Here is a 19,561-nt window from a genome sequence, read left to right as displayed (position 1 = left end):
GGTTAAACCTTTATTGGGAAATATATGGCGGGTGCCTTGATGCTATAAAAAAATAAACTAGCTAAACTGTGACACTTATACTGTAATCACTGGTGACAGGGGGTAATCAAGGGGTTAAACCTTTATTGGGGGGGTTAGGGGGGATCCCTAGACTTATTAGGGCCTAAGACTAATTACCCTAACAGTTATTTTAATCACTAATGACACTAGTACAGCGATAAAAAAAATCGGATCGCTGTACTGGGTGACACAGTGACATGCAGTGAAGGGGTTAATTTGGGGGGTGATCAGGGGGTGATCGGGGGGTTAATTGTGTGCCTACGTGACCTGGTGTCAGTGTGCTGTTATGTAACTCACGTTTAGATGCTCTCTCCCTTTCGGTCTGGAACGAAAAGACCGACACGAGGGAGAGAGCAGCAATGTTTACAAATACAGAGACAGGGGAAGACAACCATTGGCTGAGAGTGATCACCAGGTCCAGGCCAGATTTTATTGGCCTGGACCTGGTGATTGATCAGTTCCAAAGCCAATCTGATCGTCGTGAATGGCGGGGGGGGTGCGCGCGCGCCCCCTAGCCGTTCACGTGCCCGACGTTATACTACGGGCTCTCGCGCAGGAGAGCCAACCTGCCGTCGTAAAACTAGTTAAACAAAAACACAGAAAAATAGAGATAAAAAGCTAAAATGAAAGCATCTAACACCACTAAAACGATCTGTGACATGTATCAATCTCTGTCTCTGATGGCCCATTAACAACAGATTTGTTATTGATAAAGGCATTCACGTCAGTATCGACGTTTAAGCCATAGGGCACATAGGTCTTCATTCCATGGATCCAGGCCATTTCTTGCTGGGAAATTTCCCTTACAAGGGAACTGCCTCTCCAGTGGGGTTTGTATTTGTCAATCCCCATGTATAGGGTTTTGATGGATCCCTATGGTGTACCTAATCATAATGCTTAGAGACCGAGTGATCCTTAAAGCCACGTTGGATATTGCCAATGTGAACATTAAGTCTCACCTTAAGAGCCCTTTTGGTCCTCCCTATATATTGGAGCCCGCAGGGGCATTGGATGAGGTACACCACACCCTCAGAGGAACATGTAATGAATGGTTCCACTTCAAAACTCTGCCCTGTGCTAGTGGACACAAAATTGCAAATGTTTCTATCTCTGCAGCTATTTAAGGTGCAGACTTGACAGTTCTTACACCAGTGGTAGCCCGTGAGTTGTTGAAAAAAGGATCTCGTGCTTTTCGGACGATCAAGAATCCTGTTACCAAGCGATGAAGCACCTCTAAAGATAACCTGTGGATTATCAGGCAGTATGCTCTTCAGTATACAATCGCTTCCTAATATATGCCAGTGCTTCTGAATCATCTGTTTAACTTCACAATGCTGTACAGAAAAGGTAGTGATAAAAGGGTACAGATAATTCATTAACCCTTTGTTCAGTCCTCTCCACCAAAAGTGACGATCTATCCGCTTCTCTGACGCTTCTAACGGTTTGGGTTAATGTTTCTGAATCATATCCTTTCTCCAAAAACCTAGTTGATAATATAGGAGCTAGTTCATCGAATGTCTCTACCTCGGTACAATACCTTCTGAGGCGTGTAAACTGCCCACGGGGCACAGCCTTCAGCCATGATTCGTGATGGCAACTGTCCGTGGCTATATAGGAATTTCTGTCCGTGGCTTTAAAGTAAGTGGATGTGACAAACTTCCCATCCCTGATCTTAATCGTAAGGTCTAGAAAATTGATCTGTTCCATACTTGCTTCAAAGTTAAATTTAATACCTCTATCATTCAGATTGAGAGATGACATTAAAATTGGCAAATCCGGCTCACTGCCATTCCATAGGAGGAGGACGTCATCGATTATATCGCGCCCACAAGACCACCTCCGGTCTCCTGTCACGATCGATGACGTCCTCCTCCCACTTGGCCATAAAAAGGTTGGCCAAGCTAGGGGCATACTTGGCCCCCATTGCTACACCCCTATCTTGGCGATAGAATTGGTGGTAAAAGAAGAAATAGTTATGGGTGGCCGCATACTTCAGGAGCTCCATGATGAACTCAATCTGAATTGGAGCCAGCCCAGACTCTCTTTTCAAATACAAATTAACAGCCTCCAGGCCTACGTTATGGGGAATGATTGTATACAATGAAGTGACATCAGCTGTAACCAACCATGACCCACTTTCCGGTGTAATCTCTGAAAGTAGATTAATTACCTGTTTAGTGTCTTTTAAGACTGGATTTTTTTCACTATGGGCTGGAGATAACAGTCGATATATTTCCCCACCCGGGACGTGACAGAATCGATCCCACTAACAATCGGCCATCCCAGGGGAGGGGACTAAACTGCTGTGAACCTTCGGAAGGTAATAAATAATTGGTGTGCATGGTGCACTAGGCGCCAAGTACCAACTCTCCTTTTCCGTAAGGATGCCCTTATGCAATCCACTCTCTACTAGCAGTTGCAACTCCTTCTTATACTTTACAACTGGGTCCCTAAGGAGGGGAGTGTAAGTCTCGCTGTCTCCAACTATACGGTGTAATTCAGTCATATATTCACAGTGGTCTAGAACTACAATGCCCCCTCCCTTATCCGCTGGCCTAATTGTCAGCAATTTGTTCTGACATAGTGACTCCAAGCCAACTTCTAGGTCCTGCTGCATTTTAACTTTTTTGATCCTAATATCTTCTAGATCACGGAGTAAAACATCTCTGAAGACCCTAATAGGGGGAGCCAGAGGACCGGGAGGATTGAAAAGTGAAGCATTTGACAGACCCGAGTGTACAAACTCTGAGTCTGCAGTCGCCGCCCCTCCATTTGAATTAGTCATCATGTAGCTTTTGATGTTAAGTTTGCGTACATATTTATGTACATCCATAAAGGTCTGAAACTTGCTCAAACTCCTAGGTGGAGCAAATTTCAGACCCTTATCTAACAGCTTTTTTTCTTGATCTGTTAGTTCCTGTTTGCTGAGATTGTATATCCCAGCACCTATGTTCTTTTTCTTTTTGGCTGATTGAACATGCCTCCCCCCTCTCGTTCCTCTCTTAACTCTATAGGCCTTCTTTGGCCTTGGGTGTTCATGGGAAAACCCCAATTTTCGTATCTCTGATTACCACGAGACTCAAAATATGGGATTGGTCTCTGTTGCCCTGGATATCCGTAGTTCTCTACATAATGTATATCCTGCGGTCTTCTGGGTGAATCATATCCCCTTTCGTTGTAGCTTGTGGGACCTTCCATATCCGATAAAGAAAAAAAAAAACGATTTTGAACCGGTATATTATAGCCTTGATTCCCTTTATTGCCATAATATTGAGATGGACCCTCCCGATACTGACCTTCTGCACCAAATGGAGGTCTCTGTCTCATTGGTCCTTCATCCCTTACTGGGGGGAGCAAAGGCTAAGGATTCCTAACCTGATTATCCCATTTGTGGTTAATCTTAATTTTTTTTCCCAGGGGGGGTTGAGCTATACCCTGAACCTCCATCCCTCTCTCCCCCTCTGAGTCAGATGCCAGTTTCCTTTGCCAAGCATCTTTATCCCTGGTAAATTTCTACTTTTCTTAATCTTTTGATCTCGTTCTTCCTTTTCAAGGATTTTCAAACGAGTTTTGGAACATTCCTTATATTCCTCGCTAGTGACAAATGGTGTTAGTTTATCCTTTACCACTTTGATCTCCACATCAAGGCACAAGAGTTTCTCACTTTTCCTTTCTGCCAGGAAACTGAGAAAACTCACACCAGAATCATTAAAGTATTTGAACCAACTAGTCAAGTCTGATTCACCTTTCTGGGGGGCTGAACTCCCACCTTAGGCTCCTGGGTACCATAGCTGCCTTAATGTATGTTTCCAAAAACACTATGTCCCATTGTGTGTGAATCTCAGATGTAGTAAGATTCTTTAAGCAAACAGACCACTAATGTCTGAATCTATGGATATGGGGTTAGTGTCAAATACCCCTGTTGTGTCGACAACCCTTAAGGCTCGAAACTCAAAAATATCCATACTGAGGAAATGGGATTACCCCAATTAAAGCTGCAGTAAATAAATTGTAAACAGTATATGGAAAAATGGAAAGAAACTGTGCTAAAATAACAAATAAAAGATAAAAAGCAGGAGAGATAAAGACCTGCAACATAGTCACAGTCTATTCACTCCAGGAGCTGTGATTACCATGTAAACAATAAATACAAGAAAAAGGATGTGAGAAAAATATAAATCGAGCTACCTCTAAACCCTCCTTGACAAACACAAGTTTTAGGCATTTACAAGTGGGTGATATATGGTGATATATATATATATATATATATATATATATATATATATATATATATATATATATATATATATATATATATATATATATATAAAGCTCACTGCTAAATCAAAACATTGGAGTATAATGGCCACTAGGGTGCACTATGCAGCCATCTTAACACCCCTCAATAATAGTGATATTGGTGATTGTAACGGTCAGGGGTTTACACCGTTTACGATATTCCATTCTACCAACCCACGACGTGCTTATCCGACACTCCACAATCCAGCAGACACGACCCATATGGATTTTCCCAGAATAACGAGACACAAGCTCTGTTCTCTGGTTGCAAACAAATGAATACTTTAATGGTAAACTCAGCTTGTTATATACAGTTAGAAACCTAATCTGGACAATGACTCAACTCCAACCACAACATGACACAAGGAACTTCAATACACATTCCTTTAGATAATGACATTCAGATGAGCTAATTACTAATCATTACGCAGACGTTCTGACTCCGCGATAATTTTTTTCTCAATTGCTACATAATACACATTCCTTTAGTAAACATAATTGACATGCTAATCCACTACACCTGAAAGGTCAGACATCTGACCTTTCAGACTGCCAACACATATCTATCATCAATAGAACTTTCACACAATACAGTGTCATTAGCATCACGCAATGAGAGGTCCTTCAGAACCCAGACTTAATTAGCACAATAAACAATAGAATGCAATCACAGCAAGCTTTTAACACTACAGCCAGGTAGACTTAATTAGCACCTTAACAGTCTATGTACCACATTGAAGGAGACTCTCCTATTGACCTGTTGTGTTCAGAATAAAACACCTGTGATATTTCAAGATATCCTGCAATACATGAATTATCATTATTGTCCCATCTCATGTAATTCATGATATAACTTCTCAGTCATCCTATGCCCCTATTGGACATAGGATGACCCTAGACCCATTAGTGAAGCTGGCACAGGAGTACCCGCATCCTTCATAAGTCTCTGGGTATCACAGGCCTTTCCGTTACAGTGATTAATACAAAAATAAAAAATAAAAACCAAATAACATTTTGATCAAAAAACATATAACTCAAGTTAAATTATAACTTTAAATAAATATGAAAATAAAATTAATTGAAAGTTCAAAATTGTGACAATAAAAGTCCATAAATATTTAACAAATGAGATGTCAAACACCCGTGTAATTGTGCCACATTTCAGATTAGTTGAAAAACGTGCCCAAAAGAAACAGTGATGTATCCTCCACCAGGCTATAGATTGGCTCCTTACCAGATTTCCATCCCTTATGACAGGGGATCATGAACAGCATGTACTAGGTAGTCACTCCCAATCCAGTGGTTCAGATATATACGGTCCTAATGGGTCTCATTCACAAGCTTGATCAACATGTTTAATTCATAAGGGATCCATATAGTGAACTTGGTGTTGTTATTCACTGTAAGGTCATCACAGAGGACAAGGGGACACTCTTTATGTCTAGAGGAAACACGATTTCATCTTCAAATACGGAAAGGTTTATGTACAGTAAGAGCTGTGAAAATGTGGAATAGACTCCCTCAAGGGCTAGTTCTAGCATGCACAGTAGATTGCTTTAAGAAAGGCCTGGATTCTTTCCTAAATGTACATAATATAACTGGATACTAACATTTATAGGTAAAGTTGATCCAGGGAATATCTGATTGCCTCTCAGGGGATCAGGAAGGATTGTTTTTCCCCTGATGTAGCAAATTGGGTCATGCTTTTGCTGGGGTTTTTCACCTTCTTCCGGATCAACTCAGGGTATAGGATTAGGTATATGACAGTGTATATATTTTTTTATTCTTTTTATCCTTTTATTGGTTGAACTAGATGGACTTGTGTCTTTTTTTCAACCTAACTATGTAACTGCTCTACTAACGCTGTCTACTGTTTTAATTACACCATCCACTGCCCAACTGACACTGTCCTCTGCCCTACTAACACCATCCATACGGTCCACTGCCCTATTTGCTGACACTGTCCATTTTTCAGGTAGGCTGAGTTCATAGTGACATGTGTTTTATTAATCTACGTGCACTGAATTACTACTCTTCTTGGGGTACCCAAAGGTGTCCCAGGTCTTTTACAATCCTATAGCATATACTACAAAAAAATTGCCCTGCACCACTAAAGTGTTTTGGAGTTCGCTTAAAGAAGACGTGACAACTCTATCCGCCACGCCAGAAGAAAGTGGCTTTGAGGCAATTTCAAGCCATACCTACGCGGTGGATTAGGAGGGGCACCACTGGGATGAAAGAAGAGTGCACAGAAGCAGGCCTTATTTGAAATCTGCTTCTTGGCTCACTTCTATTTTCCCAGCAGTGCCCCTCCTAATCCACCATGAAAGTGAGGCTTGAAATCGCCTCATTCTAACCTCACCTGTGATTGTGTAGGCCTTCATGCTATATGAGCAGCCAGGCACTATTACCCAAAGTTTGAAATTGCCAATATATTATTATTACCATCCTACTATGTACAGTATTTACCTCACGTGAACGTCTCTCTGGGAAGGGGCTGGGGGTGTGTGGACAGAGAAATTCTTGGGTGGTGCACCAAACTGACACGGATGAAAGAATGCCTAGCTTTGCCACTGATACAATGTATTATCATATACAGTATAATATGAAAAGGATTTTGTTTGATAAAAAAATGCCTGTTGAGCTTGCCAAAAAAAAATTTGAACTGACAACTTCTGTGATCTATGCCTGTGCTGACTATAATCAGTTACATTGCTCATTGTTGGCTCTAGGGACTACAGAACCACACCCCTCTGTGTTGTGCACAATATAAGGATACAATTCTGTGGTTGTATCCTGTTTCTGTTGTCCTAAAACAAAAGTGTCAATGAGTGCTGTCTAGGACTGCAAGTGTTACTGGCAGAATCACCAGGTGAAATGAAAGGGGGAAAAGCCTGAAAAAAAAAGAAAACAAATATGGTTGCCACATCTAAGATCTGGTAAGCTGCAATGCCTATAAAAATGTAAAGATGTAAAGATATCAAAAGCATAATTGTCAACAATTTGTAAACATTCATGTGAGAGCCTGAGCACTAAGAAATATATATAATTGTTTTCCTTTTGTGACATCTTAGCGTATATAATTTTATTTGCTAGCCAAATGTTTGCCATGTTCTTGTTCAAATTCATTATTGTTATTTACTTTATAGTAATTTTGTATTATAGGTGGTATGGATAACTGCAACACTACCATATGTGGTACTGTTTGTTCTCCTCATCCGTGGTGTAACACTGCCTGGCTCTTTCAAAGGCATTAGTGCATATCTTCACATAGACTTCAAAAGACTTAAAGAACCTGGTGTAAGTGAATTTTTTTTATTTTTTTTACCTTTTTACATCTTTTCAGCATATCTAATTTAAAGATTTGTATTAGGTTTTACTGCACTGTATAGAAAAATATGGTTTTACTGCACTGTATAGAAAAATATGGTAACAAATGAATTCACGATAGTCTTTTATTTCAGGGTCTTGTGGTGAAGTTCAATAACTCATGAAGCTCACAAACAGTAACATATGTAATCACACATGAAAAATATTTGTATATTTGTATTTTTTGTACTCACCAATTATGATGGTGGAGTACAATGTTAATCTGCAGAGGCTTACATAGCATATTTGACACCCAGGGCAAATATTGTTTAGCAACTATGCCCCCCCCCCCCATGTTTCTCTAGACACTACATGAATAGTAAAAAACAGACACAAAAGATTTTCTTTATTTGAATATTGTGTACAATCAAAAAATAACTTAAAAAAACAAGGGGTTAATAATGGCCCATAAAGTGTGTGATGGTAAAACATTATTATAATAAAATCATGCTACATAAAAATAAAATTACTTGACAATTTCGACCAAAGAAAATGGCAATGCCGACAAATCGTTGGTCATAAATGGATAATTATTTACAATACATAGGCAGCAAACTGCTAATTGTGACCGTTTGTCAGCAACAAATAGGCAATTGTGAGAAAGCATGAGTTACAAATGGACAGTTGTGACAATATGCAGGTAACAAATGAGTAATTGTGAAAACACATAGCCAATAAATTGTCAATTGCAACATTATGTAGGCAACAAATGGTCAATTGTTATAATATATGAACAAAAAAAATGGGCAATCGTGACAATACATAGGCAACAAACTGCAATGGTGACAATACACAGGTAAAAAACAGGCAATTGTGACTCACAGTGGATACCCTATAATTGAAGAGGAAAGACACTTATGCAGCAGAAAAAAAACATTTTGGTGGACAAAATGTTGAGGAAGAGCTTGGACCTTTTCGAAGGCAATTCTTTCATAATGTGCATTTATGCTGTGCACAGTTTCACATTGAAACAAGAACCCCCATACTGCTGGTGACTTAGCTCTGGAATAAGCAAATTGTAGAACTACAAGAGGATTTTGTGCAATTCTGTGTAGGTGCTCCCTGTATTAGGACCAGTCCCCGCTGTCCTCTTTTCTTGTGTAGGGTGACTGATCTTGTATCTGCTTTAGGAGCTATTTTCTGCACAGCAGTGATAACACCACTACTTTTACAAGATTAATACTGGGCTTGCAAAGGCATTTGCTGCACACTTAGGCCCAGATTCTCGAAGGAGTTACGCCGGCGTATCTCCAGATACGCCGTCGTAACTCTGAGTGTGAGGCGTTGTATCTATGCGCCTGATTCTTAGAATCAGTTGCGCATAGATTTGTCTTAGATCCGACCAGCGTAAGTCTCTTACGCTGTCGTATCGAAGTTGCATATTTACGCTGGCCGCTAGGTGGCGCTTCCGTCCATTTACGCATCTAATATGGTAATGAGCTAGATATGCCGATTCTCAAACGTACGTGCGCCCGGCGCATTTTTTTATGTCGTTTACATAAGGCTTTTTTGGGCGTAAAGTTACCCCTGCTCTATTAAGCGTAGATGAGGTGTACCAATGTTAGGTATGGACGTCGGAACAGCGTCACATTTTTCACGTTTTACGTCGTTTGCGTAAGTCGTCCGTGAATGGGGCTGTGCGGAAGTTACGTTCACGTCAAAAGCATTGAGTAGTTGCGGCGTAATTTGGAGCATGCGCACTGGGATACGTCCACGGGCGGCGCATGCGATTAATTTCCATAAAACACAGCCACCACTTCCACATTTGAATTAGGCGGGCTTATGCCGGCCCAGTTACACTACGCCGGCGTAACTTAAAGCGCAAGTTCTTTGAGAATACGGGACCTGCCGCTCTAAGTTACGGCGGCGTAGTGTATCTGAGATGCGCTACGCCCACCTAAAGATAGGCAAATCTACGTGAATCTGGGCCTAAGTGAATATACAGTATACGCTTTGTGGCTATTGAAGAAATATACTTCAACATCTTTTTGTCTGGAGTTGAGCTTTAACTTTTAGTTTTAAGTAATGTATTTTACTGCCTTTCTAATGCTTCATTACTAATATGCAACATGTGGTACAGTAGGGAATCTCCACGTACAGTAGCTGACCAGCATTATGTTCACAATATGGAATTATTAGTTCTTTACAATATGGCTCCACAAACAAATTTGTGGGCCAACATGTCAACCTCCCTTCCCGTCCTTGCCAATTTTCAGTTTTTAATGCTGTGATACTTCCGATGACAATTGATCAAACACTGTACTAAATTTACGAAAGGTCGCTCTTGCCAAACATTCTATGAGGAAGTGAGCTGCCATCTGGACAAAGATAGGCTGGTGGATGTGGTGTATCTGGATTTTGCAAAAGCATTTGATACAGTCCCCCACAAACACTTAGTTTACAAGCTGAGGTCTGTAGTCATGGACCATAGGGTATGTACCTGGATAGAAAACTGGCTACAGGGGAGTGTCCAATGGGTTGTGATAATAAGGTAATGCACTCAGGGGCGGTCAAAATACAAACTGAAGTTACTCTTTAGGGGGGGGGGGGGGGGCGGGCCCCATTAATTTTAGGCAAACAAAATGTTTTCCTTTACAACTCCTTTAAGCTGCATTGGGGGTTTTTCACTGTCAGGGCAGTAAGGATGTGGAACTCTCTTCCACAATCGGTGGTGGTGGCAGGAAGTATGGGTAGTTTTAAAAGATTCTTGGATGTGCATCTTAGCGGAAACAATATACAGGGATATGGGAAATCATATTTTTTCTACACACACACCTACACAGGTTGAACTGGATCGACTGTTGTCTGTATTCAACCTTACCAACTATGTCAATTTATTTAATTGAATTTTTTTCTAAACAAAGGGCCAGATTCAGAGAGAAATACGTTACTCCGCGGCGGCGTAACGTATCCCATTTACGTTACACCGCCGCAGGTTTACAGCGTAAGTGCCCGATTCACAAAGCTCTTACCTGTAAACTTGCGGCAGTGTAACGTAAATGCGCTCGGCGCAAGTCCGCCTAATTCAAATGGGGCAGGCACCATTTAAATTAGGCGCGTTCCCGCGCGGAACGTTCTGCGCATGCTCCGTGTTCAAATTTCCCGACGTGCATTGCGCGAAATTACGCCGCCCCAACGTTTTTTTGAAATGCGTCGTGCGTTACGGTGTTTCGTATTCCTGGACGTCTTACGCAAAAAAATAATAATTCAAAATTCGACGCGGGAACGACAGCCATACTTTAACATGGCTGATCTAAAGATAAGCCATGTTAACCACTTCCCGACCCCCGCATGTACATATACGTCCACAATATGGCACGTACAGGCACATGGGCGTACATGTACGTCCTCGCCTATTAGCGGGTGGGGGGTCCGATCGGGACCCCCCCCCGCTACATGCGGAGGTCGGGTCCGCTCGGGGAGCGATCCGGGACCACGGCGCGGCTATTTGTTTATAGCCGCTCCGTCGCGATCGCTCCCCGGAGCTGAAGAACGAGGAGAGCCGTGTGTAAACACGGCTTCCCCGTCCTTCACTATGGCGGCGCATCGATCGCGTCATTCCCTTTATAGGGAAGACACGATCGATGACGTCATTCCTACAGCCACACCCCCAAACAGTTGTAAACACATACTAGGTGCACCCTAACTCCTACAGCGCCACCTGTGGTTAACTCCCAAACTGCAACTGTCATTTTCACAATAAAGAATGCAATTTAAATGCATTTTTTGCTGTGAAAATGACAATGGTCCCAAAAATGTGTCAAAATTGTCCGAAGTGTCCGCCATAATGTCGCAGTCACGAAAAAAATTGCTGATCGCCGCCATTAGTAGTAAAAAAAAAATAAAAAATAAAAATGCAATAAAACTATCCCCTATTTTGTAAACACTATACATTTTGCGCAAACCAATCGATAAACGCTTATTGCGATTTTTTTTACTAAAAATAGGTAGAAGAATACGTATCGGCCTAAACTGAGGAAAAAAAATGTTTTTATATATGTTTTTGGGGGATATTTATTACAGCAAAAAGTAAAAAATATTGCTTTTTTTTCAAAATTGTCGCTCTATTTTTGTTTATAGCGCAAAAACTAAAAACCGCAGATGTGATCAAATACCACCAAAAGAAAGCTCTATTTGTGGGGAAAAAAGGACGCCAATTTTGTTTGGGAGCCACGTCGCACGACCGCGCAATTGTCTGTTAAAGCGACGCAGTCCCGAACTGTAAAAACACCTTGGGTCTTTAGGCTGCATATTGGTCCGGGGCTTAAGTGGTTAAAGTAGGTGTAACTTTGCGACGGGTAAAAATGACTAGCGACGACGTACGGGATTGCGACAAACGCGCGGATCTTCGTGGATCGCCGTAACTAGTCATTTGCATATTCTACGCCGACCGCAATGGCCTCGCCACCTAGCGGCCGGCATAGAATTGCATCCTTAAGATCTGACAGTGTAAGTCAATTACACTTGTCGGATCTTAGGGCTAGCTATGCGTAACTGATTCTATGAATCAGCCGCATAGTTAGGACGGGCGGATCACAGAGATACGACGGCGTATCAGGAGATACGCCGTCGTATCTCTTTTGTGAATCTGGCCCATAGTACTTTATTTTTCTGGTACTTAATTACCACCGATTTTTTTTTCTTATATTTTTTTTTTTTTTACTATATACAGAAAAAGATTGAAAGTTTAAAAAACTTTAAAAACATAATATTTCCCTTAATTTCTGTTATAAAACATTGCAAATAAATAATCTGTCTCCATAAATTTGGACAAAAAAGTTATGCTCCATTTATTTGGTAAAAACCCCCACAAAAAAACAATTACTGAATGTATAAAGTTTACAAACAATGGGGCAGATTCACGTAGAAATCTGTTACGCTGCGGCGGCGTAACGTATGCCATTTACGTTACACCGCCGCAGGTTTACAGCGTAAGTGCCTGATTCACAAAGCACTTACCTGTAAACTTGCGGCGGCGTATCGTAAATCCGCTCGGCGCAAGCCCGCCTAATTCAAATGGGGCGGGCACCATTTAAACTAGGCGCGTTCCCGCGCCGAACGTACTGCGCATGCTCTGTCCCTAACATTTCCCGACAAGCATTGCGCTAAATGACGTCGCAAGAATGTCATTGGTTTCGACGTTAGCGTAAATGGCGTCCAGCGTCATTCACGGATGACTTACGCAAACTATGTGAAATTTAAAATTTCGACGTGGGAACGACGCCCATACTTAACATTGGCTAGGCCACCTAGAGGGCACCCTTAGTTTTACACCACGTATCTCTACGGAAACGACATAAATTTAGAGCGACGGGCAAAGCGGACGTTAGTGAATCAGCGTAACTAGTTATTTGCATATTCTTCGCCAACCGCAATGGAATCGCCACCTAGTGGCCGGCCTAGAATTGCAGCCTAAGATCCGACGGTGTAAGTCAATTACACCTGTCGGATCTTAGGGCTATCTATGCGTAACTGATTCTATGAATCAGATGCATAGATACGACAATCGTATCTCAGAGATACGACGGTGTATCAGGAGATACGCCGTCGTATCTCTTTTGTGAATCTGGCCCAATGTTATTTGAAATTTATCAACCCTGATGCTCTGACTGCTTTTTGCATTTTCTGAGGACCGAAAACGGCAAGATAGTACAAGCACCCTTACAACAATGCTAAATAGGCATTCAAAATAACTGGTAGAATTAATATGGAAATGATGTCTTGGGCTGGTCGTGTATGGAACAATATTTTGCCAGGTTCAGCACGGGACGGCTGAGTTTCGGTCCATGTATTGGCACTGTGGTTGTATGCATGTTGATATATCAATTGATTTGTGTGCAGCCGGCCTGTTGAGTTTTAGGATTGCTGCCGCCAGCTGTGGCTATTTTTTTCCCTTTTATCTGTGATGGGGGAGGGTTACATAATCTCAGGCCTGTGTAAGTGTACTATAATTTTTATTTTATTTTTAGGCCTGGAGGGAGTAGGGAAAGTCTAGTACCTCTGCCAATTATTTATTGTACATCATTGGGTGGATGGTCAATCCAGAGGGATCAGATTGCTCTTCATACTATGCTGTTCTGGTCTCCCCATCCTTTCATTCCCATCCTAAACTTTTCTGTGTTAAGTTTCTACACTGGTCATTGTTAAAGTTCAACTTTGTTGTGAGTGGTAGACATCTACCTGTGATATTATACATTTTTTATTTTTTCATAGTGTATATTTGAAAACTATGGCCCAGATTCTGAAAGGGCTTACGACGGCGCAACGCAATGTACGCCGTCGTAAATCCTAATCTGGGCCATTCGTATCTATGCGACTGATTCTCAGAATCAGTTACGCATAGATAACCATTAGATCCGACAGGCGTAAGGCTCTTAAATGCAATTTTTTTTCCGCCGCTAGGTGTCGCCTCCGTCGTTTTTCCCGTTGAGTATGCAAATTAGCAAAATACGCGAATTCCCGAACGTACGCAAGGTCGACACAGTGAAGTTACGACGTTTATGTTAGATTTGCGACGCGTAAAGTTGCCCCTGCTATATGAGGGGCAATCAATGTTCAGTATGGCAGTCGGTCCTGCGTCGAAATTTAAAAATTTCCGTCGTTTGCGTAAGTCGTCCGTGAATGGGGCTGGACGCCATTTACGTTCACGTCGAAACCAATGACGTCCTTGCGACGTCATTTAGCGCAATGCACGTCGGGAAATTTTAGGGACGGCGCATGCGCAGTACGTTCGGCACGGGAACGCCCCTAATTTAAATGATCCACGCCCCCTACCCGGCTCATTTGAATTAGGCGGGCTTGCGCCGGGGGATTTATGCTACGCCGCCGCAACTTTACAGGTAAGTTTTTTGTGAATAAAGCACTTGCCTGTAAAACTTGCGGCGGCGTAACGTAAATGACATACGTTACGCCGCCGCAGTTTTACGCCCATCTACGAGAATCTGGGCCTATATGTTTTAATAATGTAAACTATTGTGCATAGGAGATTTTAGGTGTTGGGAGTCTTTAGGGCATTCACACCTACCGGTTTTATTGCTGTTATGCATGTAAAATGTTTAAGGAAATGGACGCCTCATCAGGGGGCGTTTCATGAAATCAATGGGCCCACGTGCAACATAAAAAGTGGGCCATAGGCATTGTTCAAAAAAAGTGAAATGAGGGCATGGCTTAAATTGCATTTATTGGGTGTGGCTTAAAGGGGTGTGGTTTATGACTTGCATACAGTGCCTTAAAGTATTCATACCCCCTTAAACTTTCCACATATTGTCATGTTACAACCAAAAACTTAAATTTATTTTATTGGAATTTTGTGATAGACCAGCACAAAGTGTCACATAATTGTGAAGTGGAAGGGAAATTATAAATGGTCTTCAACATTTTTTACAAATACCTGAAGTGTGGTGTGCATTTGTATTCAGCCCCCTTTACTCTGATTCCCTAAAATCTACTGGAACTAATTGCCTTCAGAAGTCACCTAATTAGTAAATAGCGTTCACCTGTGTGAAATTTAATCTCAGTATAAATTCAGCTGCTCTGTGAAGCCCTCCTAGAACAAACAGCATCATGAAGGCCAAGGAACACACCAGACAGGTCAGGGATAAAGTTGTGGAGAAGCTTAAATCAGGGTTAGGTTATAAACAGGGATGAGCTTCGAGTTTGAGTCAAACATGAGTTTGACTCGAACATCGTCTGTTCACTTGTTCGGCGAATTTCGAACATTATGGGCCATCCGTGCCAAATTCGGGTGGCGCGTCACGGCCCATAATGCACTGCGTCATCTTGGTGCATTGCTGGCTGTTGATTGGCCAAGCATGGAGAGCCATAATTGGCCAAAGGCAGGGTGCCTTTGGCCAATCATGGCTCAGGGGGACTAAGTGCACGCCCAACACTATATAAGGACGCCTGCACGTCGGCCTTGTGTAGTGTGTTGCGGTGGCGGAGAGATAGAGAGAAAGTGTGTCATTTCATTTCAGGCAGTTTATTCAGGTAGCTGCAGTATATTAAGTCAGTGTACTGTATCCTGGGCACAGTGTGCAGCTAAACTTCACTGCAGACAATTCATGTTGTTCTTTTCCCAATACTACAGGCAGGCAGTTGATTCAGCTAGCTGCAGTATATTAAGTCAGTATACTGTATACTGGGCACAGTGTGCAGCTAAAACTCACTGCAGACAATTCTTGTTCTCTTCCTAATATACTACAGGCAGGTGTTAGGATAATTCTTCCCCTGTGATCAGTCAAACTTCAAGTGTTCCAGAAGCAAGATAACTTTATTTCAGTTGCACCGGTATAACTGGATGGAAATCTACATGCTAAGTGAAAAAGCAAAAGTCCCATACAGACACGAGGTGTATGACCTTATATGGTCAACAGAAAGTGTACTATTGGCTTAAAGACCACCGGTGGCTCATGACGCAAACAGCTTTATTTGCCAATCACAGTGTCTCTTTACAACTCTTAGCAAAGTTTGATTTAAGGAAGTAAAACAAACAATAGAACTAGAAGAGCTAAAGCAAGGTGTCCTTAGAAGCCATTACAGAAACTGGACTCCATTTTACATTTTTATAAATAGTCACACAATGCACATAGAAAATGTTTCCAACATTCCCTCCTCTTGTGTGGCTATTTTATCTCAACACATTTCGATGATAGTCCCTGTGTTTTATGCACTTTCGGGCTATATGTCATTAAGTTGAACTTCAACGTCCACACATGTCTCCTCGGAGGTAGGAAGTGCTTGAAACATTGTTCTTGAGATTGCAGTTTCGATCACTTTTTGTGAAAGTCCTCGAACACAGGGAATGCAGCAACATCCGCAAGTGACCAGAACGGCCAAAGCCACAGCAATTGAGATCAAACATGATGCGATGAGTCCAGTCCATTTACCAACCCATCCTTCAAGCCAGTTTGTGAATGGATCATTAATACCTGAATTCTCTGCTAATTCATTCGATAGAGCAGTTAGTCCTTCCAGGGCTTTGGTCACAGTCCCTCCAGGAGCTGTATTATTAGGGATAAAGGTACAACACATGCTACCAAACATTTTGCATACCCCTCCTCTTTCAGCTAAGATCATATCTAAAGCCATTTGGTTCTGCCATGCCATTAGAGAGGTGGGGCCCAGCTGTTCTGCTAGACCTTTTACAGCATCCCTGGTATAGTTTACAAATCGTTGTTGGTTATAGTATATATAGTTAATCCAGTCAACATTTTTATCTATAGTCACCCACCAGAAAAAGAGACTCAAACCCAGCCGTTACCTGACTCCTGGCCTTAAACTCATTCGGCACCCCTCGAGGAACTTTAATCTCATCTATGTAGATCTGGGAGTGAAATGACCCTTTGGGAGAGGTGTCCCTTCGATACCGTTGGTGACTCTTAGTCCACGGGTGTTCTGACAGGATTCTCAGGGGCATAACTAGCTGGACCATAGCACAATCCCCTTGGGCATTGGCTGGCATCCTAGCTCGCAGTTTCTTATCCCCACACATCCACCAGACATTAGCTCTCTGAATATCATGTTCCACCCAGTCACCATGTTCCTTGTTAATCCTCTCCGCACAGCAGTCATCAGGTAGTGACCCAAGATCCACCACGCTACTGTTCCCTGGGAGTGTAAAACAAGTAAAATTGCCCGGATACGTAGCAACCGCTGGAGGTATCTGAGGTCTCTGCACTGGGGGAAACAACAAACTCAATGTGTGACAGGTAGAATTTGTTTCTGGTTTATAACTCTTATTATATAACCGCAGCATACATTTTAAACCTTCTGGATCTTTATTGTAATCTAGAGGAAAAGGGACCGTCGCTAAATGTGGTCTAGCTCCAGCACAAACAAAACAGTTTCCTTTTTTTTAGAGCTTTAACCGTGTACCTCAACTATTCTAACCACTCATCTTCTTTCTTCGTAACCCGTCTCCAAAGCTATGGCATCTTCTACTGTTAGGTTAGTAAATCTTACAGTGTTACTCAGAACTTCTATCTTAGTATGGCCTTCTTCTTTCTCTTCTGTGTCTACCTTTTCCTGTTTGGTTTTATTGGGTGGTAATACCTCGAGGAAAAATGTACCTAAAGGATCTGATCACCCATGCTCCCATAGAATATAACCGTTGATCCTTTTATTTTTTTGAGGTTCTTTTAATGTTATCAGCAATTGATTGCAATCTCTGCCATGGGTACAGGGAGAATTGGCCGCCTTTGTTATGGTGAGTCTTTCTTTTAAACCATTTTATGCCTAGAATGTTGTACCCCCAATCTTGGTGTGCTGTGGTCCACAGGACCTGGTTCCATACTAAACAGTCAGTTCCACTTGGAATATAACAAACATATTTATCTGCCCATTGGAGCCTTCTTGCTTCAGTTAAGTCCCCACAGTCCACCATTTGGCAAAAATCAACTAAAATGGTACTAGTTACTTCTTCTATGAAGGTTAAGTTCAAGGCCTTCCCCGTACTTGCCCAGGTTCTTTCTCTTTCCAGTTTCTGCCTCCACGTATAGACGTCTCACCTAGAGTCACCAGTAGACCCAAGATAATTACTGTCCCTTCCATCCTAACCAGCTACAGAGCCCTGGGGGTAAGGTAATGGAGTTCTTCACCAGTTTGAGATAAGCCCCACCTTGTGCAAAACCTCCCTTTGTAGCCGGACTTCACCAGAGCTCTGCCGCCAACTGACCCTGCTCTGCCTGTGAAACCTTTTTGCAATGGGACTGGTGAGTCCAGGTAGACCTCTCTGCAATCCTTATTGCAGTGGGAGTGGTAAGAAGAACCTGATATGGCCCCTCCCACTTAGGCAAGTGCCAATGTTTCCTTTTTATTACTTTTATTAGGACCCAGTCTCCGATATGGATTTTCTCTTCTCCTTGGATTGGACCTTCTGGAATAGAACAGATCTCATTAATTTGTTTCTGTTTCAACAAGTTAGACATATATTCTGCTAAGGTACGTTCAGATTCTTCAACTGGTGTTTCATTTAGTAGTAAGGGTATTCTATATGGCCTCCCATGTATCATTTCAAATGGACTCAAACCTTCCTGTGTGGGTGTAATATGCATGCTAGTCACAGCTAATGGTAGGCAGTACATCCAATTTTTACCTGTTTCTTCCATAGCTTTTCTCAGTTTATTTTTCAGGATTCCATTGTGTCTCTCCACCAATCCAGCCGATTGGGGGTGGTAGGCGCAATGGTTTTTTACTTGGATACCCATCACCTCTGTCAAATGTTGTATAGTTTTATTTACAAAATGGGATCCATTATCGCTGTAGATCTTTTCAGGGATTCCAAACCTAGGAATTATATCTCTTAGTAATGCTTTGGCTACAGTCTGTGCGTCCGCACTTCCTGTCGGGAATACCTCCACCCATTTGGTCAAAGCATCTATTATTACCAGACAATATTTTTTCCTTTCACATTTGTCCAATTCAATAAAATCCATACAAATGTGTTGGAATGGATATTGCGGTGTGGGGAACTTTCTTTTTCGTGGTCTTATACCTCCCTGAGCATTGTGTTTTGCACATATAATGCATTGAGAACAAAAAGTTTTTGAATAGTTTGTAAAGCCATAGGCCGTACATACCTTATTTAACATCTCAGTCATCCCCCTGTTTGACACATGAGTTACTCCATGTGTCAACACTGCTGCATACCTAAATAGGGATTTTGGCAATACTGGTTTTCCTTCAGGTGATGTGTAAATGTTCTCTATCAATGTGCAACCTTTTGTTTTCCAATATTGTTTCTCCCCGGGGGGAGCATTCTGCTGCATATCAGTAAGGACTGTATGATCTATCTCTATGATTTCCAGTTCTGTCATTATTTGATGTGTTTCTTGTG

The 19,561-nt window shown here is 41.9% G+C and overlaps 1 protein-coding gene across 1 annotated transcript in view; it reads left to right on the top strand.

Moving 5' to 3' along the window:
* Nucleotides 1-19,561, top strand: part of SLC6A2 (solute carrier family 6 member 2) — an 821,078-nt gene that overhangs the window by 317,774 nt on the left and 483,743 nt on the right. Inside the window, exon 6 of the mRNA XM_040328742.1 lies at nucleotides 7,525-7,659. Within this exon, the coding sequence (XP_040184676.1) occupies nucleotides 7,525-7,659 (135 nt within the window). The remainder of the gene's footprint in view (nucleotides 1-7,524; nucleotides 7,660-19,561) is intronic.

The sequence above is a fragment of the Rana temporaria genome, chromosome 11 (genome assembly GCF_905171775.1).
Source record: "Rana temporaria chromosome 11, aRanTem1.1, whole genome shotgun sequence".
Lineage (NCBI taxonomy): Eukaryota > Metazoa > Chordata > Amphibia > Anura > Ranidae > Rana > Rana temporaria.
Note: the sequence above shows the minus strand (reverse complement) of the source record. Positions and strands in the feature narration are given on the sequence as shown.